Below are 27,486 nucleotides of genomic sequence, written 5' to 3'. Positions count from 1 at the left end.
TGGTCATGTAGATCGGGTTTGCCCCAGCCTACAGCCCAGCTAGGGTAGAGGGAAGTACATTGACACCTTTCAGCATCTCTGAGGGGATCACTCGTGGCTAGTTTTATGCACAGCTGCCTTCCTCTCCCCTTCCTCATTGTTTCCTGCTTTGTAGGATCAAGGAGCTATGGCCCCTCAAACATTTCAAGGTTGGAGATAGGTTTTTGGGTCTTTAGCCACTTCTATTCTTCTGTCTACAACTCAGCTCATCTCAGCATACTGTCAATGGGCACTTGAGTCCCAGAGGGAATAGAAGCAACAATAAAGGGAAAGAAACCATGTCTCTTCTGGATCCTGAGTGGTGGCTGATGTGGTCCTGGCCAGTAGACCTAAGGCTTCTTTTTAGGGATCTGAAATCCAAGGGCTTCGCTGTGGAGTCCAAATAGTAGTCAATACTGGAAGACGCTCTATGCAGGACTAGTGCTTGAGGGCCACGCCCAGCTTGAGACCATCTCTGTGTTCAAGGATGGCAGCAGGTGGCCGTGGCATGAACTGGACGGAGACATGCTGCTACTTACTGTACAAGCAGCCCTGGCTGTGGCTTCTCCACTGTCTCTGATTCCCACAGAACTGGCCCAAAACCTAATGAGGGTGGAGCAGGGAAGGGGTGGAGGGCTCTCTAGGTCTTCAGATGGAACTGAGATTTTTCTCTGGCCTAGGGAATACCACTCCTTTCCCTAGGAAAATAGGCTTCCCGCCCCCTGGCCTGGCTAAAGGGGCTCTGCCTCCCCACAGGCCCAGCTGGACCCCACTCAGCACTGACCAAAAACTGATATAGGTGAGAGGGGGGAAGGTTCTGCTCTAGCCACACTAGCAGACCCTCTGAAGATCCAGGGAACTGAATTGGACCCTGTGATAGGAAGGAGGCCTGCAGCCAACTTCATCCTGAAGCTCACTACCACCCTGTGTATAGAAGCCTGCCAGTGTCCCAGTCTCTCTTTTTTTTTCTGAGTCAGACCCCATTTCTCTGAAGAGGCACACCCTAGAAAGCCTAGTGCCAAGTCTAGGAACTTGGCATTACCACTGGCACAATGCTGACTAGTCCCCACAGCCTCCCTTCAGGGCTTCAGGAACCCCCTCCCAGGCGGGCTGCTCCACCCCGAGGCTAGCCTGGAATCCTAGTGAAAGGAAGAGGCTGGAAAACAAGGAGTCATTCAGAGTGGGTGAAAAGAGGAGGGAGAGGTTTCTGGCTAAGATCTACAAGGAGGGGCCTAAAGAAGGAAGGAAGCTCTAAGCCTCCTCCCAGACCTTTTCCCTGAGACTCCTAGGGATAAGAGAGGAGCGAGGCCCACACTCGCCCTGTTTTCCTCTGCCGCTTTGAGAGTTCTCCTCTTCCAGCGCTGACTGCCCTCTGTGGCTGACTCCTTTCTCTACCCTCCCCCTTCCCCAGGCTAAAGGGCCCACAGGGACTGACAGGGAGGGAGGCCGAGCGCCGGTACTGTGGGCATGCCTACTCCTTTCCCTTCCCCCTCCCTTAGCAGCAACGTCACCGCAGCACCAGCGGCAGCGGCCAGGATCCTGGGGCTGGGATTGCGCAGCCTCCCTGCATTGGCAACGATGCCATTGTATTAGCAGAAATCAGATCTTAGGAAATCAGCCCTGTTGCCCCTGTGTGGTCCTGTGGAACAGTGCGTCAGCTCGAACTGTCAAGATAGAGTTTGGTCGGAGTGCGAAAGGAACAGAAGCCTCCGGATACAGCGAAGGCTCCTTGCAGAGGTATGGCTCGGCGGAGCTGGGGGGAGGGGCAGGGCAGAGACGCTAGAATAACTGATCAGCGCGTTTGGGCTCTGGCTTCTGAGGGTTGGCTTTGTCTTTCCGAAAGAGGGAGAGAGAGAGTGAGAGCAAACATTAGACAAGCTCATCCATGCATACATTTGGGCTGCGGTGCAGGGATGGGGAGAAGGAGAGGCTTGGGCTAATGCTATTTGGTCAGGAAGGAGAAGATTCCCCTTCTTCCTTTCTGAGCATTTCTAATGAAGCTGCTATAATGTGGGTCAGGGTAGAGGGGGTCAGATCTAGAAACAAAGGCTTAATGGGAAGAGACACCCCTACAGCTACTGTAAGTTTATGACGGAGAAATGCAGGGATCCGCACAGCTTTCCAGAGGAAGTACTGGGAAGCATTGAGTCCATCCTTTCCCTCTGTGCACATACATACGTGCACATAGACACGCATACTATATCTTCTGGTGCTGTGGGAGCCATGAGGCTACAGATAAGGATGGAGTAAGAAAGAATATTGACCAAGAGGCTACACATTATGTGGGTGGTGGGGGAGCAGTCACTGTATTGCCTAGGGTGCCTGATCTGTTATAGTTGGTCTTCTTATACAGGCTTAAATTCCTAACAGAAAGAGACCTAAACACAAGTTGATACTCCCAAATCCACCCTTCTGCTCTCTTCCCTTCAATCCTGTCCAAGAGAGAACCCAAACAGGAAAAAGGTTGTCAGTCCTACGGAGACTCCCCATCAGACGTCAGGTCAAGGTCAGATTGCTAGAGAACAACAGCTGAGTATCACTATCTTCCCTGTCCTCCAGGAGGAGGCCCAAAAAAGAGGGAAGGGATTCTATGACTGGCAGAAAGATGCTGATGACCAAAGACAAGGGGAACCTTTCTTCTGGAGTTTCGTACATGTTGCTGCCCAGAGTTACCCTATTGCTGAGCAGATAGGAAGGGTTCTTTAAATTCCCATCTCCATTGATCACCTTGGTGGAGGATTCAAAAACATATGCTAATAGGAGTCCGTAGTTCCATGTTGCACAGAATGTGGTTGGGAAGTTGTGGGAGGGTGTTAGTTCCCAGGAAGCATCTAGGAATGTGAACTACAGAGCAGGGGAAAGGGATGTTGAGGACTGTGAATGGGGCAGGGAGATGTGACCTGGGAACGGGGGCAGGAGGTAGGATTAAAGAGTGTTATTAGAGCACAGGGCAGTAATATGAAAGGGACTGTGGGTTCAGAGAACAGCAAAGTGGGTAAATACAAATTATGTAAGTGGAAACTAGAGTGTGAGCCTATCCAGGAAAGATAGGAAGATAGGAAGCATCTGCTTTGGTAGCAGGGTGAATGCAGGGACTTTGGGAAGAAGGTGTGGCCCTGATCCTTTTCTCTGAGAGGCAGTTGTAGTGGAAAGAATTAAGAATTGGGTAGACCTGGGTTTGTGTCCATCTCAGCTGTGTAATTATGGGCAAACTACTTGCTAAGCTTCAGTTTTCTCATCTGTAAAATGGGGATGATTATGTCTACTTTAAAGGATTATCGTGGAATTGAGATGATATATGTAAGTCACCTTGCATGTAAGTGCTCAGTACATGATCACTAATAAATAGTATTTTTATGATAGGCCAAGAGACACCCATTTGTGATGAGGGCCAGGAAGAGGGCTCTCATGGAAAGCCTTCCCTGATTCTAGAGATCTAGACCTCGTAACTTTATGCTGACTAAGCCCACTGCTTCTTTGTCCACCTGGTAGACAGAGCTGAGTGCTTTCTTCTGCTTTCTGGGTTCTCTATTCCTTCCCATCTTCATCTCCCGTGTCTCTCCATTTAATCAGGGTACAGAAAGAGTCTGGAATGAGCTCTTCCATCTCACTGTTTTCTCTTCACCGTTATTAGAGCTTATGGGCCACAATATTAAACTTGTCTTGTTATGGAACATGTCACTCCCAGGGGAGAAGTCTAAGACATATGCTCTCAGTAAATGTGTTTCAATTGTGGTGTTTGAAATCAAGTCACATGTACAATATACTCTCATTACATTCCTAACTGATGGAGAAAAAAGGTAAAACATTAGGATGCCTGACTCCTGACTTAATTCTGTCACTTATCCACTGAGAGATCTTGGATGAGTTATTTGTTTTTTCCTGGTGTCGATTTCCTTATTTTTTAAAATAGAGAAATGATTCTGCCTATTCCGGTGCGTTGTTGCGAGGATTAATGAGATGACATACATAAAAAAGTGCTTTGTAAAAAATGTGAAAGTATGCGGGCAAAGCATGAGTACAAAGTCTCATGAGGTTGCTGCAGAACTTCATCTTAGTTGGCTGAACTGGAGTTGTCTGTGGAGAAACTATTGGCAGGATTTCCCTTGGTCATGTGGAGATCAGGAAGGAATAAGAATTTCTCTGAGATACAAAAATGTAAAATAAAATGAAATCAACAGTGAAAGAGCTTTATACTTAAAATAGGATTCCACACAACCTAAATATAAAAGCTAAAGCTATACAGCATTTAGAAAAAAAAATAGGAAAATTTCTTTATGACCTTGGGATAGGCAAAGATCTCTTAGACAGGATATAGAAAGCTTTAACTATAAAGAAAAAACAGATAAATGGAACTTCATAAAATTTAAAACTCCTATTAATTAAAAAACACCATTAAGAAAACAAATGGACAGTCCACATTTGAGAAAAAGCCACTTGAGAAAATATTCTCAAAACATATATCTGACAAAGGACTTGTATCCAGAATAAATTTAAAAACTCTTGCAACTCAACAATAAAAAGACAAGTCAATTTTTTAAATGGGTAGAACAGGAGTCAATAACTAAGCTACTGTGCTTCCCATGTTCCAAGCACTATGCATGGATTCTAGGGACACAAGGTTGACTCTACCACAGTTTCTGACCTCAAGGAACTGCACTGTAGTCTGGGGACAGATACATAAACAGACATAATAAACTGTCATCGCCCTCCAGCCAAAGGTTCTCCATCACCCTCCATATCCATTTGTGCTTTATCCCTGGTTCAGAGAGTCAGCTTTCCAGACTGTGTTGCTGTGTCTCTCCATTTGAATGTGTGTATGACCCAATCATTGGTTTTGTGGGTCAAAATCAGAAATTCTTATGTGTGTATACTTGTGAATGCCTTTTGGAAATAGTGCTTTAAAAAGGGGTGGGGTTAATTCATTGAAGAGCAAGTGATGGCTGTAGCCCATAGGTGCTCCTAAAATTAGTGCCATCGATACGAGAAAGTTCTTTATGCTCCATTTAGTCCAGGCCTAAAATTATGGCCTGGACCCTGGGGTAGCCTAGTATCGTATGTAAGAGGAAGCCGCCTTCCCAAGCCCTGAACCTACAGTATCTGTAGCACTCAAAAAAAAAAACTGTTTAAATTATGTACATAGCGGATATTTATTAGAAAATACAGGTGAAACAAAAAGAATAAAATTAAAAATAATCCAAAATCACTCAACAACGATAAGCACTAACATTTTGTTGTAAAGGCAGCCCTCCATATCTCGGGTTGTGCATGCATAGATTCAACCAACCAGGGATAAAAAATATTAAGGAAAAAAAAATTCCAGAAAGTTCAAAAAAGCTAAATTTGAATTTGCCATGCTCTGGCAACTATTTACATAGTATTTACATTGTATCAGTTATTATAAGTAATCTGAAGATGATTTAAAGCAGGGGTCCCCAACCGCCGGCGCGGACCGCACAGCAGGAGGTGAGCAGCCCGCAAGCGAGTGAAGCTTCATCTGCCGCACCCTGTCACTTGAATTACTGCCTGAACCATCCTCCCATCCACCTGTGGAAAAATTGTCTTCCACGAAACTGGTCCCTGGTGCCAAAAAGGGGACCACTGATTTAAAGTAAATGGGAGGGTGTATGTACATTATATGCAAATACTACATATACCATTTTATATAAGGGACCTGAGCACTCTTGGATTTTGATACTGTTTATGCTTTGAAGTTTTCTTCCATGTATATTGCTATGGTTTGAATGTCTGTGTGTTCCCTTCCGCCTTCCCCAATTCATATGTTGAATTGTGACTCCCAAAGGTGGTAAGAGGCAGGGCCTTTGGGAGGTGATTAGGTCATAAGAGCAGAGCCCTCCTGAATGAGATTAGCGCTTTTATAAAACAGAAAGGTCCCTTGTCCCTTACACTATGTAAAGACACAGGTAGAAGGTGCCAGCTATGAACTAGGAAGCAGGCTTTCACCAGAATTCAGCCATGCTGGAACCTTAATCCTGATCTTGGACTTCCCAGCCTCCAGAACTGTGAGAAATACATTTCTGCTGTTTATAAGCCACCCAGTTTGAGGTATTTTGTTATAGCAGCCTGAACAGACTAGGACAGATATAGACCTATATTTATTTACAACAGTGGTGTCATACTGTACATGCTGTTTGTAATCTGCTATTTTCACTTAATATTTTGTGAATATTTTCTCAAGTCAATAATAATCAAATTAGGGACTTCCCTGGTGGTCCAGTGGTTGGGAATCCGCCTGCCAAAGCAGGGGACACAGGTTCGATCCCTGGTCCGGGAAGATCCCACATGCCACGGAGCAACTAAGCCTGTGTGCCACAACTACTGAGCCCACGTGCCACAACTACTGAAGCCTGGGCACCTAGAGCCCGTACTCCACAACGAAGAGCAGCCCCTGCTCACCACAACCAGAGGAAGCCCATGCACAGCCAATGAAGACCCAACGCAGCCTAAATTAAAAAATGAATAAAATTTTAAAAAAAAGATATAATTCACATACCATAAAATCCACCCTTTTATAAAACTGAGATGTAATTTGTATTCCATAAAACTGAGTTTTTATTTTATTCACAGACTTGTGTAACCATTACCGCTGTCTGATTTCAGAACATTTTCACCACCCCCAAAAAGAACCTCTACAACCATTAGAAAGTCCACTACTCTACTTTTTGTTTCTGTGGATTTGCCTATTCTGGACATTTCATGTAAATGCAATCATAACATCATACAAAGAAGCCTTTTATGACTGGCCTCTTTCACTTACCTTTTGAGGTTCAGTCATGCTGTAGCCTGTGTCAGTACTTCATTCCTTTTATTGCTAAATAATATTCCGTTATGTATATCATGTTTATCCATCAGCTGATTGACATTTGGATTGTTCCCACTTTTTTGGCTACTGTGCTGCTGTGAATATTTGTATACAGGCTTTAATGTGAACATATGTTTTCATTTCTCTTGGGTATATACCTAGGAGTAGAATTTCTAGGTCATATGGTAACTCTGTTTAACATTTTGAGGAACTGCCAGACTGTTTTTCTAAAGTGACTGCACCATTTTACAATGCCTCCAGCAATGCTTTTTTGTTTTGTTTTGTTTTAAATTTATTTATTTATGTACTTATTGGCTGTGTTGGGTCTTCGTTGCTGCACATGGGCTTTCTCTAGTTGCGGTGAGTGGGGGCTACTCTTTGTTGTGGTGCGCAGGCTCCTCATTGCTGTGGCTTCTCTTGTTGTGGAGCACGGGCTCTAAGTGTGTGGGCTTCAGTAGTTGCGGCACATGGGCTCAGTAGTTGTGGCTCACGGGCTCTAAAGTGCAGGCTTAATAGTTGTGGCACATGGGCTTAGTTGCTCCATGGCATGTGGGATCTTCCTGGAGCAGGGATCGAACCCGTGTCCCCTGCATTGGCAGGCAGATTCTTAACCACTGTGCCACCTAGGAAGCCCTCCAGCAGTGTTTGAAGGTTGCAATTTCTCTACATTTGTTATTGTCTTTTATCTCAGAGGGAGTAAAGTGGTATCGCATTGTGATTTTTGTTTCTCTAATGACTAATGATGTTGAACATCTTTTCATGTGCTTATTAATCATTTATATGTCTTCTTCGGAGAAATGTCTATTCACGTTCTTTGCCCAGTTTTTAATTGGGTTATATACTTTTTATTGTTGAGTTGTAAGAGTTCTTTATATATTCTAATCAGAAGTGTCTTATCAGATACACAATTTGCAAATATTTTCTCTCATTCTGTGAGCTGTCTTTTCACTTTCTTGATGGCCTCCCTTGAGGCACAAAGGTTTTTGATTGTTATGAAATCTACCTTACCTATTTTCTCTTTTATCAGTTGTCCTTGTGGTATCTTATCTAATCTTAATGTAAGATAACGAATGTACTCCCATGTTTTCTTCTGTAACTCTTAGCCTTGTGGCTCAGTGTAGCTTCTCTGATTTCTGCCTCTCTGCGTATCTATTCCTTACCCCAGTTGACACACAAAGGCTTGGAAGTCCAACAGAGGAGCCTTCCTCTCAGAAAGGAAAAGAGGAAGAAAGATGGTAAATACTTGCTTTTTAATTTTAATGTAGTTTAACACAAAAAATATATATATTTTTTTTTTGATAGGTAAGAAGTTTATTTAGAGATTTATTTAGAGAGAAACACACTCCACAGACAGAGTGTGGGCCATCTCAGATGGTGAGAAAGGCCCAAAAAATATATTTTATAGTGTCCCTTGCACAGATATTTATTAGCCATTTGAATTTTCTTTTGTGCGTTGCCTGTTCATGTCCTTGAGCATGTGTGACTTGCCTGGCTCTTCACTGTGCTCCACAGGAAGAGCTCTGATCCTGTGATCTAAATGAGTTACACTTTTAAAAACTGGTGATATACGACAGGGGTCCCCAACCCCCGGGCCGTGGAGGAATCCTGTTAGGAACTGGGCCTCACAGCAGGAGGTGAGCGGCTGGCAGAGGAGCGAAGCTGCAACTGCCGCTCCCCGTCGCTCGCATTACTACCTGAACCATTTCTCACCCCCCACCCCCGCACCCCCACCCCGTGGAAAAATTGTCTTCCACAAAACCAGTCTCTGGGGCGAAAAAGGTTGGGGACCAGTGGTATATGCATTCAACTAAATGATGGAGAACTTAGGCAGTGAGGGGTTTAGACTCGTGGTAGGAAAGGAAAATGACAGGAAGGATAAGGAAAAGAAGAGAAATGAATGAATTGGGAGAAATTAGGTAAGAGATGTCTGAGCAAGTGAAGACTCTGAGGACCTGAACTTGGTAGCACAGGAAACTTGAACGTGAGAAGGCCATTCTGCCTTGTTCCAGCCAAGAGACCAGAGAAGCTCAGCATGGGCTCTGTGTAGAGAACTTGATCTTAACCTATCAGAGGTAAAACTGAAAAGAGAAGGCTTTTTAGGGGACCCTCATCGTGAAAGCTCTGGCTAAAACTGGGCAGAATTTGGGCACTTCATATCTGTACCCTGAGCTAGATAAATGTTAAGAATATATTATGCCTCATGTTTGCCAAGCCTTATCTGATATTGTGCTAGAGTGATACAGAAAAGCTAAACAGACCCCTACCCCCACTGAGAAGGAAGAGACTGGTGTCAGCCATACTGGTAGTCTGATGCCTACCTCTGTCTCTATTCAAGAAGCTCCAGTACAGTAGTTGGGAGAGGGATGATCCCTAGCCCACAGCCATCAGAGAGGGACAGGTATTCTGGGGCTCAGAGGAGGAGAAAAGGGGTCCAAGATGACATAGGCGTCAAATGAGCTAGTACATTTAAAATTATTTTTCTTGCAGAATTATAGCTTATTGCTTTGCATACATGATATATCATTTGTGATTTCCCCCTCGTCTGTAAACTGCGTGTTGTAGCTGTGTCTAAGACATGTCTGTGTCTCCTCAGTGCCTAGCACCCTTTCAGGCATCTTAGGTGGTTCGTTCTTCGTTATGTCATTATTCATACATTTTTTTTTGTACTCAGGGCTAATTGTTGTTTACTGCTAAGAAAGAGAAGGAGAAAGTGCTGTCCCTGAGATTCCCCAGAACTTTAGATGTGGCATTAAAAGGGGCCTGGCCTTTTGTTGCAAGTGGCTGCATGACAAATGTAAAATAAAGGGGGACTCAAGAGCTGGATGTGTGCAATGCAGAAAGTGTGCCCTGTTGGGCTGTGTTATCCAGCTCCATCTTGACTTGGCATCTTTTTTCCTCTTGGGCTGTTCTCCATCTGAAAATGATATGGGTAAGGGTATGTCCCTGATTTCGGGGAGGTGACATTAGGTTCCCTTTCTTTCCCTCTCTCTCCAGGTACCAAGCTCTCCTGATGAAATGTATTCTGCCCCACTGGGCTCCGGGGGCAGTGTCTGGTGCTGTTGATGCCCTTGTTCGAACTTTCCAGAATGGATAGTCCCCCAAAGCTGACTGGAGAGACCCTCATCGTCCACCACATCCCCCTGGTGCACTGTCAAGTCCCAGACAGGCAGTGCTGCGGAGGGGCAAGTGGAGGTAGCGGGAGCGTAAGACCCAATCCCTTCTGCCCACCTGAGCTGGGCATCACCCAGCCTGATCAAGACCTGAGACAAGCCGACTCCCTGCTGTACAACAGTCTGCACTCTGCTCCAGGGGGATCTGCGCGATCTGCAGACAGCAAGAGTAGGGGTCGGGATGGAAGAGGCCCTGGGGCCCCTAAACGACACAATCCCTTCTTGCTGCAGGAGGGTGTGGCTGAGCCAGGACTTGGTGACCTGTATGATGACAGCATTGGTAATAGTGCCACCCAGCAGTCCTTCCACCTGCACAGGGCTGGCCAGCCCACCTTCCATCTCTCCTCTTTCCAGCTGCCACCACCTGGCCCCAGAGTGGGCAGGCCATGGGGGGCAACACGTCGTCGGGCTGGAGTGGTGGAGGGGCAGGAACAGGAGCCAGTGGCCACCTTGGATACCCAGCCGCGCAGCACTAGCCACTGCTGCCGGCCAGAGCCGGAAGCAGAGACCATGGAGCTGGATGAGTGTGGGGGCCCTGGTGGCAGTGGCAGTGGGGGTGGAGCCAGTGATACCTCTGGCTTTTCCTTTGACCAGGAATGGAAGCTCAGTTCAGATGAATCCCCAAGGAACCCCAGATACTCAGGCTTAGGACCCCAGCACTGCCGCTGCAGTAGCACATCCAGTCAGTCCGAGGCGGCTGACCAGTCCATGGGCTATGTGAGTGACTCCTCCTGCAACAGCTCAGACGGTGTGCTGGTCACCTTCAGCACCCTCTACAGCAAGATGCACGGCAACTCCCGTGCCAATCTCAACTCTGCCCCGCAGTCTTGCAGCGACTCTTCCTTCTACAGCCACTCAGACCCTGGCGCCTTCTACCTGGACCTGCAGCCCTCCCCAGCTGAGTCTAAGATGTCTTGTGAGTCGCACCACCCTGACAGTGGAGGAAGGGAAGGTGGCTATGGTTGTCCTCATGCCTCGTCTCCTGAGCTGGATGCCAACTGCAACTCCTACCGCCCGCACTGTGAGCCCTGCCCAGCTGTGGCTGACCTCACAGCCTGCTTCCAGAGCCAGGCCCGTCTTGTTGTGGCCACACAGAATTACTATAAACTTGTCACCTGTGACCTGTCCTCCCAATCATCCCCAAGCCCAGCTGGCTCTTCCATCACCAGCTGCTCAGAGGAACACACCAAGATAAGTCCTGCACCAGGCCCTGGCCCAGACCCTGGCCCTAGCCAGCCCTCTGAGTATTACCTGTTCCAGAAGCCGGAAGTCCAGCCAGAGGAGCAAGAAGCAGTGGACTCCGAAGTGGAAGCAGCAGCTCCTGTGGGCCCCACTGTGATCGAGGGGCAAGTGTACACTAATACTTCACCCCCCAACCTCAGCACTGGACGTCAGCGCTCTCGAAGCTACGACCGCAGCCTAGAGCGCAGCCCTCCAGTCCGCCTGGGCTCCCTGGAGCGCATGTTGAGTTGCCCAGTGCGCTTGAGTGAGGGCCCTGCAGCCCTGACTGGGCCTAGTTCCCCACCTCGGCGGGTCACCTCCTTTGCTGAACTCGCCAAGGGCCGGAAGAAAGCTGCAGGCTCTGGCTCCCCGCCACTGCGAGTGAGCGTTGGGGACTCCTCCCAGGAGTTCTCACCCATCCAAGAAGCCCAGCAAGATAGGGTGGGCCCACTGGATGAGGACACTCACTGTAGCCATAGCCTACCACCCATGCCCTTGGGGCCTGGCATGGACCTCGTTGGCCCAGAGCCGTGGTCCACCCAGACCTGTCAGGGTCCCCAGTCCAGTGAGATGCCACCTGCTGGCCTCAGAGCTGCTGGGCAAGGCCCCCTGGCCCCACTGATGGATCCAGGGCCTGCTCTCCCAGGGAGCCCAGCCAACAGCCATACCCAGAGGGATGCAAGAGCTAGAGCTGACGGTAAGGAACCTAGAGGCTGGAGAATACCAGGATGTGTGCATGGCCTCCTCAGTAATAGGGCCCTGCCAACCACCCCACCCATATCACTAGAGGTTCCTCAGCCTAGATCAATCCTCTTTCCAGTCCAGAGCACATCCTACAGTTGTAATAGGGGGAAGGAGGATAGAGAATAAAAAATACAGCAAGGAGATAAAATCAGCACAACTTAGAGACTGATGTGTTGGGAAAGGAAGTACTCAGAAGATTGTGATTCTAAGCCCAGATGACTGGAAAGATGATGATAACATGAATAGGGACCGCAAACACAGAAGTAGATTTACTGGAAGAGGAATAAGGCATGAGTTCTGTTTTGGACATTAAGGAATTTGCAGTGTTTAAGGGAAATGTCCGACAGGCAAATCACACTGGGTGTCAGTAAGTTCATTCTTTGATCAGTGATTGTAGTCACTCTTCAAAGAACCTGCAACCTGACACTTAACCTTTAAGCCAGGATCCTAGGCCAGCTCTTTCCCTGTTTATATTATTACACCTAAGTAATTATTTTACAAAGGCTCTGGTGATAGATGAGAGGGAGAGTCTCTGTCCGCAAGGAATTCTGATAAAGGGTAGAAACAGAAAAAGAAACAACATTAAAATGTAGAGACAGCAGTGTGTGGTACTGGTCTATGAGGGGGATAGGTAAACAGACCAGAATGTCAGAGGAGTGCTAACACAGTTTACATTTAAGCACAGTCTAGAAAAATGGTTAGGAATCGGCTTTGTGGAGACTCATAAAAAGAACATTCTAGGCTCATACAGTAGTCTATACAAAACCACGAAGGCACAGAAGATCTTGATGCTTTCCAGAAACTGCAAGTAATTTAGTATAGCCATAGTGGAATGTGGATGGTACCATTAAAGGATTTTAATCAGGGAAGTGGCTTTTTTTTTTTTTTTTTTTTTTTTTTTAGTTTGTAACAGCATAGTGGCATGTTTTGATTTGTGTTTTGGAAAGATCACTGTTGGTTTGGGTAGAAGGTGGATTAGAAAGAATGTCTCCCTGGAGGTCCGGAGACCGCCGTGATCAGAGAGTCATTGGAATAAAAATAGTAGTTGAAGCTATGAGGGGATGAGAATATCGAGGGAGAATGTGTAGCGTTATAAAGGGAATGAGGGACAGAGCCCTGGGAATACAGTGATTTAAGGGTAAGCAGAGCAACTCTAAAAAGAAACTGAGAAAAGTTAGCAAAGAAAATAGAGGGAAAATCAGGAGAGAATGAAGTCACAGGAAGCAAAGGAGGAGAAAGTTTCAAAAAGAGTTAGGTTCAACAAATGAGTTCTGAAAAGAAATCACCAGGATTAAGGCATAAGAATCCCAAAAGCAGCCTTTGGGAGTGGGGCGGGGTGGAAGCCAGGTCTCAGAGGGATTGGAAGGAAAAGGGAGATAAAGCAGGGGAAAAGCTGACAAAGGGGAATTTGCTTTCTGTAGCTTATGTTGGTCTCTTGGCTTCCCAAAGGAAAGGGGTTTAAAAACTATACATGGCGTTATCTCTGCTGTTAGGGAGCTCACAGTCTGTCATCAGAAGACTTCACACTCCCAAACAGACACAGAGGAGCTGCCCTCGGGGTAGGGATGCAAGAGGATCTCTTGGGAAGAGTGGGGTCAGAAACAGCAGGGATTGGCCAGAGTCCTTTGGAAGCCATGCTTTTCTGAGATTGTCGTGTCTGGTGGGTGCTATGTAGGCACAGGGGATGCTGTGGCTGGCACTCTGAGGGCAAGAACAATCCTGGTCAGAGATGGGAGGACAGGCGCTGAAAGTGTTTTTGCTATCAGATAAGACTTTTCGTATTGAGATGCCGTTTTGTGCCCTAAGTCTACAGAGTGTTTCTCTTGATCCTGTACAACTTTTTTTTTTTTTTTTAAATCATGGTATGATAACAAAAGAAGTGAGATCTCTGAGATTCTGAACAGCAGAATCAGGAATCAAAAGGATTTTACCAAGTCTGGAAAGAACGTTTTGTTCTTTCAGGGACCAATGTGAACTTTGATATGTAAGCTGTACTTGAGTTGATTTGGGATATTTAATTGATTGCAAACTCAGAATGAGTCAGCAGCTTGGAAGGGCTTCCAAAAAGTTAAAAAGGCTGCATTCACTTATAGACTCCAGAAGGGAGGAGTTGACAGTCCTCCCCAACTCCTGTGAACCACTTAGAGCCCACCTGGAAGTTCTGGGCACTCCATTTGAAGAGGGAATTGAGGAACTGTGGCTATGTCGCCTACAGAAGAACAGACTTGGATGAATGTGTGGTCTCTATCTCCAATTTTCTTAAGGGCTGTCACATAGAAAATGGGAAGACTCATTCCCTGTATTCCCTGAGGGTAGAACTGAGAACCACTCCCCACAGTAGTCACCCCTCTCCCTTCCCTGATCTTACTTCTCTGCCTCAAACCTATCCTGAGAACGTAGCAGGGAGGATTTTTAAAACAGTAGGAATAGATAGTCTAATTCAAACATACGCTACATAGCGTGCACAATAAAGCTGGGTTGGGAGGGCCCAATCCGACAGCCAGCATCAGCTCAGTCTTGAAATGCGGTATTTGAGTAAGTGGAGAAGATGAAGACATTCGTGGGAAAAGCCATGGGCTGAAAGATGGGAATGGGGTGGGAAGAGTGGGGTCAGTGAGGATGGCAGGTGTGGATGTTTGAGGGGAGGGCAGCTAATGTATAGCAGGTGTGGACAGCTACCTGCCTGAGAAGATTAGACTTTGTTCTGTGGGCAGTATAGCCACAGGAAATAAACTAGGTATTTTAGGAAGTGAGCTGGTATATGTAAGAAGATTTGGATGCAGTGAGACTCTCTTGAACCAAGGGCGACAGGGAGGATTCGTTCATTTAACAAATCTTTACTCAGTACCTACCATGTACCCAGGGTCTGTTCTAGGCACTGGGGACACTGCAGTGAACAATTTAAAAATCCCTGCTTTTGTGGAGCCTTATAAGGAGTAATGGACAATAAACAAGATAATTTCTGATCGTGAATAATGGCTAAAAAAGAAATACAACAAGGTGATGAGAGCATGACTTGCCAGAGGGGTGGGGTGGTCAGAGAAGGTCTTAATGAGGAGGTGATGCTTGAGCTGATGCCTGAATGTTGAGACAGTTTCAGGCAGGAGGAACAGCAGGTCCAAAAGGCCCGAGATGTTAATGAACTTGGCATGTTTAAGGACAGAAGAAGGTGTGGCTGGAGCATAGCATAAATGACAAGGGTGGTTCTCTCATCCCTGACTGGGAACGGCAGGAAGGTGTAGTCTGAAAACGTCCACTGCGAGTGCTTCTGAAACACCTCGCTTATGGGGTTGAGGTCACCATCCCCTTAAGATTCGCTGAAGTAAATACATGGGGCAAGACGAGGACTAGGAAAATCCAGCCTGATTGCATTTCATGTGTGGTGCAGTGTGGTAAAGAGAACATTAGCCCCAGAGTCAAACTGACTTAGGCAGAATTCTAGCTCTGCCGCTTCCTAGCTGTGTGAACCTTGGGCAAATGACCTAATCTCTAAATTTCCAATACCCAGCCCTTTCAAGGAGGGGTGCTAATTCCTGCCTGAGACCTGGTGAAGCCAGGGTGCCCGCCAGCCACACCCAGGCTTCAGGTGCTGTGGATGCTTACAGGGCCACCTTGTGTTCAGTCATATGTTTGCAGTGTGTGCAGTGTTTAATGAGAAGCACGACCCATACACAAAGACACTTCCCTCTGTGCAGGGTCATGTTGAGTGAGACAACTGGCTCATGTTTTGAGGGACAACTGGCTAGAAGATTGGCTGAAAGAACAGGAGAGGATGAGTCTTGGAGAACACACCTCTGTGTAGAGGGAGCACATGTGGACTCTGGGGCTCCAGCGCCAGGATCATGAAAGAGTGGGAGTGGGGTGTGTAGGGTGGCAGGTGGCTGATTCTAGCTGCAAATAAAGAAATATTTTACTATGGTTAGATTTGCTGAGGAGTGAAATGTGTCATCTCTAGTGGAGACAAGGGATGATGGGCAAAACTTGAAGTAAATTAACATCTTGATCCTGAAAATATGTGAGTGACTCCAAGTCTTTAGGCCTTAGAAGCAAAGAAAATGGTGGTTCTGCCATTGGCAGAAATGGGAATCAATGGGAGAACAAATGAAGTGTTTTGAAAATGGCAAATTTTAAACGAAAGCAGAACCCTAAAGCAGAATGATCTAGAGATCCAGAGGAAGGTTGGGGCTAAAGCCATGGATTCAGGAGTCACCTGTACGACTGTCGGAATGTGAATAATGTAGGGAAGTAAGTGTAAAGTGAAATGTAAGAATTGAGCCTTTAGGATACACCCATCTTTGAAGTCAAGAAAATGAAGAAGGGCTGAACAGCCAAGAGATACAAGGCAGGTCAATATCATAAAAAGGCGAGGAAAAGCTTTACAGAAGATGGGAGCAGGGTCACATTCCACAAGCTCGAGTTACCCCTACCCCATTCAACTCCTTCAGGCCAGGTCCCGCCCCTCTCTTCCCTTTCCCCAGTGAGTAGCGTCTCCTGACTGCTTCTTTGCTTCCGCTCCTGTGAGTTTTAGTGTTTGTCTGATTCCTTCTCCGTCCCTGTTGCCGCAGGGGGTGGTACTGAGAGCCGACCAGTCCTTCGCTACAGCAAGGAGCAGAGGCCAACCACGCTGCCCATCCAGCCCTTCGTGTTCCAGCACCACTTCCCCAAGCAGCTGGCCAAGGCCCGGGCCCTCCACAGCCTTTCCCAGCTCTGCAGCCTCTCGAGCTGCAGCCGTGCACCGCAGCCTGCCCCCTTGGCTGTCGCCACTGCTCACGGGCCAGCTCCTTCAGGGGCATCCCAGGCATCCACCAGCAGAGGTGCCAGGAAAGCTGGGCCTGAGCCAGAGACCTCACGGCCGTCACCCCTGGGCAGCTACTCCCCTATCCGGAGCTCTGGCCCCTTTGGGCCCAGCACCGACTCTTCTGACTCCACTTCGTGCTCCCCTCCCCCAGAGCAGGCCACAGCCACTGAAAGCCCACCTCCATGGGGACACTCCTGTCCTCCTGCTGTCCAGCCTGCCGCCTCCCAGCAGCCACAGAAGGAGGATCAGAAGATACTGACCTTGGCTGAGTACCGACTCCATGGAACAGGAAGCTTGCCTCCTCTGGGCTCCTGGAGATCTAGCCTCAGCCGAGCAGAGAGCCTGGCCCGGGGAGGTGGTGAGGGCAGCATGGCTTCCAGGCCCAGTAATGGTATGAGGTTCACTGCCCACCCCCTGCCCCCACCCCAAGCAATCTACCTCCCCTTTTTTTGTTTTTGTTTTTTTTTTGGCACACGGGCTTAGTTGCTCCACGGCATGTGGGATCTTCCTGGAGCTAGGATCGAACCCGTGACCTCTGCATTGGCAGACAGATTCTTAACCACTGCGCCACCTAGGAAGCCCCTACCTCCCCTTTGAATGGCTTCTTATACTGTAGCTTGAGGTCGGAGGTTACGTTTGCATCTGTAGCTAACATCCCAACCCTCATGTTGTATATGGGTCCACTGGCTGTATATGAAATGCTGTCTCCTAACTATTTCCTGTCTCTTTTGCTAATCTGTTCTGCTTTCAGCCAATCATCTATCCCCTCAAGCCCTCAAGTGGCGGGAATACAGGAGGAAGAACCCTCTAGGGCCACCTGGTTTGTCAGGGAGCCTAGACCGAAGGCCACAGGATGTTCGGCTGGCCCGGAGGAACCCCATTTTTGAGTTCCCAGGCTCCCTCGGTGCTGCTGGCCATCTGAACTGCCGGCTGAATGGTGTGTGGGCCAGGTCCCCAGTAAACCCAGGGCAGGCTCTGCCTCAGCCGGGAGGGGCTAGAGAAGGGGTCAGTCCCAAAAGAACACGTCTCAGAGGGTACGAGGCAGAGCATTGAGCTGCAGCAGAAAGAGAATTGCTTGTGATTGATTCTTCTCTTCTTTCCAGGTCAAGCCATGAAGCCATTACCCCTGACCTTCCCTGATTTCCAAGACCCCTTTTCCTTGACTGAGAAGCCTCCAGCTGAATTTTGTCTGTCCCCAGATGGCAACTCAGAGGCCGTTTCCATTGACCTGCTTCAGAAAAAAGGTGAATATTACTCCTAGCGCACGACAGGAAATCTGCTGTCACTCCCTACTTGTGCCTGTTGCTCTACTATCTACCCCTTTAGAATCTCTCCCTGTTTTCGAACTCTAAGCGCTGGGAGGGAATTAGAGAGCATAGGCATTGGGGCAAGAGGCAGACGTCTGTACTGTGGATTGTGAGTATTTGCAAGTGAGCAAGGGTCACTTATCAGATGCTTAAGAATCAGGCTTTAGTTTCTTCCCTCAGGGAACTAAGTATAGTGAGGGAGCCTCCCCTGTGCTATGCTGGGAAAGCTCAAGTGCTATAGGGCCTAGCAGTTTGGGTAGCATGATAGTAACATCTAGTAAGATAAGGACTAACAAGGAGCCAGTCTATTTAGCAGGTCCGTTTAAATGAGGTGATGGGGAGCGGATTGAGCATAACTGTAGGCTGAAGAGAAGGAGCCTGTGAAAGGGAGAAAGGTGAAGCTAAAGTCCCTTGCAGAGGCAGAGTGGGGGACTCAGAGCTTAGGGAGAGAGAGCCTTAGGCAAGAAGGGGAACAGCCACCTTCCTGTAAGATGGAAAGGGAGTAAGACAGGGCAGGCGGGAAGGAAGATAGATGTAACGTAGTTCTGTCTCTTGGATGGAGAGGAAAGTTGCATTCATCACCAGTGGCCTCTGTTCTCTGTGTGAAGTAGAACCAAGGGCTGGAGAGAGGGTAAAGATTTGGCATGGCAACTTGAGAGCATAGCCCAGGGAACTGCAATCAAAGAAGTGCCCTTCCCCAGCACTGGTATGAGTAGCTGGACTTTCTCCAACAGCAGCCACTAGCCTGGTTTCTCTGAGTGGAGAGGACGGAGAGTTAGACTGAACCAGGTTTGGAGTAAGAGGGCAAGGAAGTGAGGACATTGAGTGTCTTGACAGTGGAATCACTGAGATGGGTTTGGGCAGGAAGGTGAAAACAGGAGGGGCTTGAGAACTGTACAAAAACAGGAAGAGGCTAGGGCCTGGTGCCAGTGCAGGGACAGAGAGAGAGAGAGAGAGAGAGAAAGTGAGTGTGTGTGTGTGTGTGTGTGTGTGTAAGTGCTTCCCTCTCCCCACTGAGGGCTCAGTCCCAGCTGAGTTGCCCAGGGACTTGGTTAGGGACCTGTCACATCAAATTCTCACTTGCAGGGCTGGTGAAAGCTGTTAACACTGCTGTAGACCTCATTGTGGCCCATTTTGGCACAAGCCGGGATCCTGGGGTAAAGGTAGGCAAGAAACTGCGAAGAGCTGAGCTCTACCCTGCTGCCCCTCACCTGTTCTCTGCTACCACCTTCCCTTGCTCTCTTGCCTCTGGAACTCAGAGTTGGGTACTTAGGGATAGGGGTTGCAAGAGAAGCACTGTAAGGACTAAGTCAGAGAGGACCAAGGTCAGGCTCCAGGCGATTCCCTGTATTTCCCTACTGCATCCACAGGCAAAGCTGGGGAATAGTTCTGTGAGTCCCAACGTAGGCCACCTGGTTCTGAAGTACTTGTGCCCTGCGGTCCGGGCGGTGTTGGAGGACGGGCTCAAGGCCTTTGTGCTAGACGTCATCATTGGGCAACGTAAGAACACGCCGTGGAGTGTGGTGGAGGCTTCCACACAGCTAGGTAAGTGCTGGGTGGCAAGGTAGGAACCCCGTGCTGAATTTTTAGGGTTCCAGAGATTGGGCATGTGACCTGCAACTCTGGCTTCCTCCCAGGCCCATCCACCAAGGTCTTGCACGGCCTGTACAACAAAGTCAGCCAGTTCCCAGAGCTCACCAGTCATACCATGCGCTTCAACGCCTTCATCCTTGGCCTGCTCAAGTGAGTGTGTGGAAATCTGCAAACCCCCCCCCCCCCCCCACCGCCTCCTTGGGCTCTGGCCCCTCTGAAGGACCAGCTCCCTAGACTGAGTCAGAAAGGGTGGATCTGCAGCATCCGTGGCCAGGGCCCAGACTCACTTTCTGCCCACCCAGCTACAGCCTCCCTCAGTAGGGCACTGGTTTCCCACCAGACCCATGAGTCTCTGGCACTGATCACCAACATGGTCTTCTGCTTTTACAAATCCGTGATCTGTCTCATTTGGAAATTAATCTGGTTCTCAGTTTCTTTGGATATTGTAGCCCTGATCCTCTCAGTTCCAGAACTGCTTCCAAATCCTGCTTGACCCAGTCCACCTTGGCACCCACATCAGAGTATCCTTCTTTCTCAAGTACAGGCCACGGTCATCCCCTTTGATGCTGAGCTACCCTGTACTCTCACTCAGTAGCTGTCCTGACTTCTTGGGTCATGGGCAAGCCAGCTCCATCCTAAGAGGAAGTGAATGGCTTGGGAATCACGTGTTCACCCCCTCCCTACCTCCCCACTGACTTTCTAGAACTATATTATGTGAAATTAACCAGGTAGCATCCATACCATAGAAGGGAGATGTTCACCTATACCTCTGCCCTGTGTCTGACCCCTCCCCCCATATCTGTCTCCTTTGCACCTTATCATCTGGCTATATCCGCACAAGACTCAACTCTCTTCACCTATCTTCCTACAGCATCCGGTCCCTGGAGTTCTGGTTTAATCACCTTTATGACCATGAAGGTAATGCTCAGAACCCTGCTCTGTCTTGCAAATTCAGTAGAGGCCAGACCTCAGAGGATCAAGAGAGGGAGGCACAGCTGTCTTTTCAGATGTTAGAGGTGGGGAGGAGAACCACACAGGTTTTATCCTCAAGGCTTGGGTTCTGCCCAAGTCCTTTCCCAGCCTCTGCTTGTGTGAGAGCCTTGGAGTCAGCAGGATACTCAGGCAATCGGGAAGTCAGGGTGGCCAGGAACCTCTCTCCTCTGAACTCAGGGCTGCCACTGAAGGTGGTGGAGCTTATGCGCTGCACAACTTCAGGAGGCCTCGTTTCCACTGCAGTGCATCCAAGTGGCTCAGTCCACGGCCTGTGCCGCAGTGTGCCGTGGCTCCCTCCCCGGGCCAGGCTCTGCTGCTCTGTGTGGCTCAGTCCCTCTCTCTGTCCGCCCTAGATATCATCCAGACCCACTACCAGCCGTGGGGTTTCCTGAATGCAGCGCACATGGTGTGCCCTGGCCTCTTTGAAGAGCTGCTGCTGCTGCTGCAGCCCCTGGCCCTCCTGCCCTTCAGCCTCGACCTGCTGTTCCAGCACCGGCTGCTGCAGAGCGGGCGGCAGCAGCGGCAGCACAAGGAACTGCTGCGGGTGTCCCAGGAGCTGCTGCTGTCCGCCCACTCAACGCTGCAGCTGGCCCGGGCGCGGGGCCAGGAGGGCCCTGGAGACGTGGACAGGGCAGCCCGTGGGGAGCGGGTGAAGGGTGTGGGTGCCCCAGAAGGCGGGGAAGAGGAGGAGGAGGAGGAGGAGGAGGCAGAGGCAGCTGGGAGCGCGGGCCGTGGCCGGTGGGCCCGCGGTGGGCAGGCCGGCTGGTGGTACCAGCTCATGCAGAGCTCCCAGGTCTACATCGACGGCTCCGCTGAGGGTTCTAGGTTCCCCCGTGGTGGCAGCAGTGGCAGCGGTGGCAGCGCCAGTGAGAAGAAGAAAGGGGCAGGAGGTGGGGGGCCACCCCCCCGAGAAGGAGTCGTGGAGGGAGCTGAGGCCTGCCCTGCCCCTGAGGAGACCCTTGGCCGGGAGAGGGGCTGGCCCTTCTGGATGGGGAGCCCCCCTGATTCTGTGCTGGCTGAGCTGAGGCGCAGTCGGGAGAGGGAGGTGTCCACTGCACCCCCAGCAGAAAATGAGGAAGGCGCCTCAGAGCCTTCACCTGGGGGCATCAAGTGGGGACACCTCTTTGGGTCCCGAAAGGCTCAGCGGGAGGCTCGGCCCACAAACAGGTAAGAGACAGTCCCTGGTGTGGACAGAGGGCGTGGAGGAGCCTGCTCTAAGCCAGGGCACAGACAGAGCCAGATCCCCGGCTGCTGTGCCCTAGGCTACCCTCGGACTGGCTCAGCCTGGACAAGTCCATGTTCCAGCGAGTGGCGCAAACAGTGGGTACCCGCCGGGAGCCAGAGCCCAAGGAGAGCCTCCAGGAGCCTTCCAAGACTCCATGGTGAGCCCTGGGAGACGGAAGGATTTGGGGGCTGGGTGTGGCATTGGGTGGGGTTTCTCTGACCTCCATGTGTTGTTTCCCCAGTGAGGTGAAGGCACTGTGCCACCACCTGGCCACAGGCCCCGGACAGCTGAGCTTCCACAAGGGAGATATCCTGCGGGTGCTGGGGCCAGCCGGAGGAGACTGGCTGCGCTGCAGCCGTGGCCCTGACACTGGCCTGGTGCCTCTGGCCTACGTGACTTTGACCCCAACTCCAAGTCCGACTCCTGGAAGCAGCCAAAACTGAGGCCCTGTGCATGCTGGTGGCCTCAGGGACCCTCACAACCCCCAGACTCAGCCTGAGAGCCCTTCCCAAGCCCTCTGGCTTGGTTACAGAGAGTAGACCAAGCGCTGGGGGCACATATCCCTGTGCTCAGTATTAATTACTCCCCCTTAACTGTCCCAGTGAGCTCGTCCAGACCTCCCCCCAGGAAAGGAGGGAAGGGACGCAGCACTGGGCTGCCAGGATTTCCCCAGCCCATCTGGGCCAGCCCTCCCATGGGTACAGACAGGCACATCCCTGTGGAGGGAGGTGACCAGAAGGCCCATTTGCAGGGTCCCCTAGGCCAGGTGGTGAGGAGGATAGGTGACAGTATTGGGGCCAGTTCCCTAAGCCCCCAACTGTAAATAGGCTGTGGCCAGTGCCTGGTGGTCAGAGGAGGGAGGAGGAGCCCAGGCTTCTGTTTATGTATTTATTTATTTATTTATTACACCTATTAATAAAAAAGGTGCTTGGCCTCCAAACCACTCTCTCTTTGTGCCTCCTCCCACCCTCCAGCCCACCTTTCTTCTTTCCAAAAGGATGGCTGGGATAGGATGAAAAGGGAAGAGAGAACATGAAGTCCAGGTACCTACGCCAAGAGCTGCTTCTGGAGGGTGCTGAGGCCCAGAGCATCATGGGTGAGATGCCCATATGTGCGGCCGAACTGGAACTTATACCCTGTGTGGCCAAAAGAGTCTGTCATTTGTAGCCAGAGGCATAGAAAAGTTATTTCTCAGCCAGTTGCCTAGAACCTCCAAGTTATCCTTCAAAATCTGGTCGTAACTACCCACTAGGAGCTACGTCAGTTTCCTTTTCTGCCCAGTTGATGAAGCTGATCCAAGGTCCCCCATACGTACTAGTTCTAACCCCTAAACCACCTTCACCTGTCACACACACACACACATATTCCAGCCCCCAGAGCCTCCCTCCGGGGCTATCCTTACCTGGCACGTAGCCCCCATATTTAGGTAAAAGGCCCAGGTTCTGAGGGTAGGTCCTAGAAAGTGGGGGGAGATGTTTAGGATTCCTCTGGGATCTGCCCCCTAATTTCATCTGTCCAAATTCCTGCAGTGCCTGGTTGCTGAGCACAGGGAAGCTGGAACCGAAGAGGAAGCGAGCACGGGGCACATAACCAGTGAAGCCTGGGGGAGGGGATACTAAGTCAGTACCTCCTGGGCCCCTCCCCACGTCTTTGGTCATTACCCACTTCCTCTCACCTGACATGAAGCACTTGCGAGGATCTCTGTCATCCATGGAGTAAGGGGAAGCCTTGTGAGGAGACGTTGACAGAAGAAAAACAGGGCGATGACATTCAGCCCCTGGGCTGCAGCACAGTCTCCCAGGGCCTCCCCACGTCCCCTGTGCCCATCGCCACGCTGCACATGACCACCCCCGGCCAGGCCACACAGGGGTGCGGCTCCCCACTCCCCCCCCACCGTACTCCCCCTCAGCCCTCTCGGCCTCACTTTTTCTGCCTCCTGCCTGAGCTCTGGCTCCTTTTCCGTCTCCAGCTCTGCCTCCAGCTTTGGCTCTTGGTCTTTCTCCACGTCTTTTTCTCCCTTGGCCTCCTTCGGCAGCTCCTGACTCCCCTGTCCCCCATGCCACTGAGTAGAATCACTCAGAGCCTCAGCCCAGACCTGGCTGCAGTTCTTAGCAAAGATGAACTGTGCCTGGGGTACAAAACCTAAGTGAGCAGGGGGCAAGGGTGATTTGTTAGTGTGTGGGACTCATGTTCTGGGATGGGGGTACCTGCTCATACCTGTGTGCATACCTGTGTACCCAGGGATCATGCTGGAGCTGAGCCTTTCATGGCCACGCCTGACAGGCGGGCTTTTCTTGGGAACCTCGGGAGATCTTGGAGCCCGAAGGGGAGGCAGAAGTGTGCGGTGGGCGGGGGGCCAGGCTAGGCCAGGAGAGCCGCGAAGTAGCTGCCCAGTCATCTGCCCGTAGGTCTGGCCCATGCTGAACCGAAGTAGTGGACAGTGTCCAGTGTACCTGTAGCACAAGTCTCACCCTCTCACCTCCAGAATCCCCCTGCTTCACCATCCCCAGAGACAGAAGCAGAGACCTCTGACGCCCTGATCTTTTCTGGGCTCGGCTGTGTGTATATTTGGAGCAGGCATTTCTTAGTTCTCTGTCTGGGTTTTCCACCCGTTCCCTCTGCTGTGACCCTGTTACCATGGAGAACACAACACACAGCTTCATAGCAGGCCCGGCTACTACTATTCCCTTGCTTTTCCTTTCCCAACCAACATCATAGATGTCCCAGCCGTAAGCCTCCCATACCAGAATGTCCACTTGGTCCCCAAGGCCGAGGTGGCACAACTCTATATCCTTATACCCCTATTCCCAGAAGCAAACGGGTGTGCTGTGGGTAGAAGTCTTACCCCGGGATATAATGAGGGTTCTGAGGGTTCAGCCCTGGTATGAAGGTGCTGGCCATAGCTATGGCAACCCAGGCAGCTCCTTTTGTTTCTCTCTGGGCTGTGTGTACTGACTGTGTCCAGGGCTGGGAGGCTGAGCCAGAGGCAGGAGGCGGGGCTCAGGGGGAGAGAGGGGAGGGGGCACTAGTGTGATGACTGCCAGGACCAGGGCCAGGGGAACAGGAGAGGAGAGGCTAACTGGTCTGTCTCCTCCAGAACAAATGCAGTCCTGCCACCTGGGGGGGCAGAAGGCTGAGTACAGCCTCCCCACTGCAGAACCAGAGGAAGCCCTGAAGTGGGAGGTGGGGTAGCAAAAACCAATAGATCCATTGAGCTCTGTCTCAAATGAGGGCCCTTCCTTCTTAAGCCCCTCTCTGAGCACCTGCCTGAGGAGATGTGGATTCTACTCTTTGTGCGTCTTGGCTGAAGGTGTTGGCGTTCTTAGGAAAGCTCAGAGGGGAGGTGACAGGGAGAAAAGGAACCTAAAGATCTCTGGGCAGTGACGTTGTTTATTTTCAGTAATACAGCTGGACAAGAATTACTGCTATAATCCAGATCATTATCCATTCAACAAACATGCCCTGCTCTGCCAGGCTCTCCAGTGGCCAAAAGTGCAGAGGAGGAGGAGTCAGAATGGCCATGCTCCATGTGACTGGCCAAGTCGTCTAGCATCTCCGAACACTACTATCCCCAGTTATACAACGCAGGTACTGCTACTCACCCTGCTACTGTTGTGAGGCTCAGATTAATGTATGCAAATGTGCTTTGTAACAATAAAAACCATGAAGCCAGAGTGGTGGGGTAGGGGAAAGGGCACAGGCGTGCCATCAGGCAGCCATGGGCTCCTAATAGCTTGTGACCTTGAGCCGACCTTACCTTCTCTGAGCAGTTGGCTTCTTCTGAACCTGAAATCCCTAAGCTCTTAACATGAAGGTTAAAATAGCCCAACCTACCAAGGTGCTGTTAAAGTCAGAAAGTGTGCGTGTGAAAGAACTTACCCCAGCACCGGGCACACAGCTACTAAAACTTAATTCCTTTCCTAAGCTTCTACAAGTGGGAGATCAAGAAATGGTTAGTAAATCCAGTGAATACAGGTTTTCTCACTGTGGGAGTTCAAGGGAAGGAGATATGAAGGTAATGTTGGGGTTTAAGACTAGGGGACAAGTTAGAATTTGTTCAGAAAACAGTTCAGATCCTAAGAGAAGTACAAACCAGGAAAAAGATTGGAGGGGTGGGGGTGGGAAGCATGATCAGAGCTTTGGGGCTGGGCCAGGGCCAGGCTGGTCCACCTTTCCAGGAGGCAGAGCCTTTGCTCTCCTCCCCGCCCCCAACTATGGCAGTGCCTGGGCTAACCAAGCATGTGTCGCTGACGTCTTGGGAATTGCACGAGAGCACCAGGCCCTAAAGAATACATTTCACATTCCTCACTGTTCTGCCAAGGACAACCTTGGTATGTGTCATTTAGAGCTAGAGTTGTAGGGGACTTGGCTCACAGGAAGTGTGCTAGAGTGAGGGTGGGACCTGAGGGGAAAGCCCAGAATAGCAGGAGTAGGTCAAGGCTAACACCCTCAACTACTGGATTCTGTAACAGACACTGTTGGTTGCACACTTCATACCTGTTCCCTATCCTCATCTCCTTTCTTCCTAACAGAACTTTAATTTTGTTCTGCCAAGCAGCCAGGAACTTCAGGGAGGCTTGGAGCCAGCCATGGGAATGAGTCTTGATTAGTCTAAGCCCATCATAGTGGTCCCATTCCCCTTGCCCGCGACTGGTTAGGCACGGGCTTGTGGCAGTCTGGACAGTATGAGGGCAAGTCTGCTGGGATAAAGGAGTGTCCTGGGAAAAGTTTCTTTACTCCTAAAAAAGATGCACAACAAATTAGAGAAAGAGAGATGGACAAGAAGGCATGATGTCTTTTCTTGCCTCTAGAAATTCTGTGGATGTGATGGTGGAACCTGGGCAGACATGAAACCTTGTAGAAAGCTAAGCTAACCTGGGGACAAAGCCTGAATCCATGCAGGATGGGTGGTAGACTAGAAAGGCCTGGGTTCTTGATGGTAATGTAGAGCCTCTGAATTAAACAACCTTCTTATGAAATAATTTCATTACTGTTAAGGCCACTTGAAGTTTTCTTTTACTTAGAGCCAAAGTCATCATAATATAAAAGTAAAACAAAACACAACAAAACAAAACAAAAAACTAGTTCAAATCCTAGTCACTAGAGATATGGATCCTGGCCAGATTCATCTCATCAGCCCTCAGTTTTCTCATCTATAAAATGGGTAAACTAATGTTACTACCTCATTGAGTAGGATAGGTAGATGAGAGGATGCAAAAAGAGCAGCTGGCCCAGTGGTCTAACTTACGTTAAGTGCTAATAACTGGCAACTGATTGTGTTTAGTTAGAATTTGGTAGGATGTGAGAAAAGAGTTGAGAAAAGTGACAGGCTGAGAGTTCAGGGGAAAGAGTCTGTGAAGTTGAGAAATGGACAGGTTAGAATTTCAAACTGGGATGTAGATTAAGATGCAGGGACTGGAACAAATTCTACAGAAAAGGCTATGGCAGCTAGAATCTGGGTATGAGTTAATATAAGTTAGGAAGCAAGTTATAATTAGTCTTAGATTCATGGTTTGTGAAGAAACAGCTCACTGTTATTGGTGAAATGGCTTGTTACTATTATTGTTTCCATCTGTGTAAAGAATATTCCTAAA

The 27,486-nt window shown here is 49.6% G+C and overlaps 2 protein-coding genes across 7 annotated transcripts in view; one reads left to right on the top strand and one right to left on the bottom strand.

Annotated features, from left to right (window-relative positions):
- RUSC2 (RUN and SH3 domain containing 2) overlaps positions 1-22,832 on the top strand; it is a 50,181-nt gene extending 27,349 nt beyond the window's left edge. Inside the window, exons 2-13 of one of the 5 annotated variants that reach the window (XM_057723637.1) lie at positions 1,518-1,755; positions 9,836-11,929; positions 16,542-17,165; positions 17,526-17,711; positions 17,878-18,018; positions 19,168-19,244; positions 19,452-19,626; positions 19,719-19,824; positions 20,546-20,592; positions 21,021-21,834; positions 21,930-22,049; positions 22,134-22,832. In XM_057723637.1, coding sequence (XP_057579620.1) covers positions 9,904-11,929; positions 16,542-17,165; positions 17,526-17,711; positions 17,878-18,018; positions 19,168-19,244; positions 19,452-19,626; positions 19,719-19,824; positions 20,546-20,592; positions 21,021-21,834; positions 21,930-22,049; positions 22,134-22,335 — 4,518 coding nt within the window. In that variant the 5' untranslated portion in view covers positions 1,518-1,755; positions 9,836-9,903 and the 3' untranslated portion in view covers positions 22,336-22,832. Of the gene's footprint in view, positions 1-1,310; positions 1,756-9,835; positions 11,930-16,541; positions 17,166-17,525; positions 17,712-17,877; positions 18,019-19,167; positions 19,245-19,451; positions 19,627-19,718; positions 19,825-20,545; positions 20,593-21,020; positions 21,835-21,929; positions 22,050-22,133 lie in introns of those variants that run through there. The other 4 variants (XM_057723636.1, XM_057723635.1, XM_057723639.1 and 1 more) reach the window with 4 other exon arrangements.
- A 107-nt stretch (positions 22,833-22,939) lies between these two features.
- On the bottom strand, positions 22,940-24,793 carry CIMIP2B (ciliary microtubule inner protein 2B). 2 transcript variants are annotated; one of them, XM_057723641.1, is made up of 6 exons: positions 24,738-24,793; positions 24,122-24,345; positions 23,758-24,034; positions 23,568-23,619; positions 23,295-23,424; positions 22,940-23,028 (listed from the first exon to the last, which is right to left on the bottom strand). In XM_057723641.1, exons 1-6 carry the CDS (start codon positions 24,791-24,793, stop codon positions 22,940-22,942), a joined length of 828 nt encoding a protein of 275 aa, XP_057579624.1. The 2 variants fall into 2 exon arrangements, with proteins under 2 accessions (XP_057579624.1, XP_057579623.1); XM_057723640.1 differs by having other exon boundaries at positions 23,295-23,492; positions 23,817-24,034.
- Positions 24,794-27,486: the final 2,693 nt, after the last annotated feature.

Source organism: Hippopotamus amphibius, chromosome 2 (assembly GCF_030028045.1).
Source record: "Hippopotamus amphibius kiboko isolate mHipAmp2 chromosome 2, mHipAmp2.hap2, whole genome shotgun sequence".
Taxonomy (NCBI): domain Eukaryota; kingdom Metazoa; phylum Chordata; class Mammalia; order Artiodactyla; family Hippopotamidae; genus Hippopotamus; species Hippopotamus amphibius.
The sequence above is the reverse complement of the archived record's forward strand: the minus strand, read 5'-3'. Positions and strand labels throughout refer to the sequence as shown.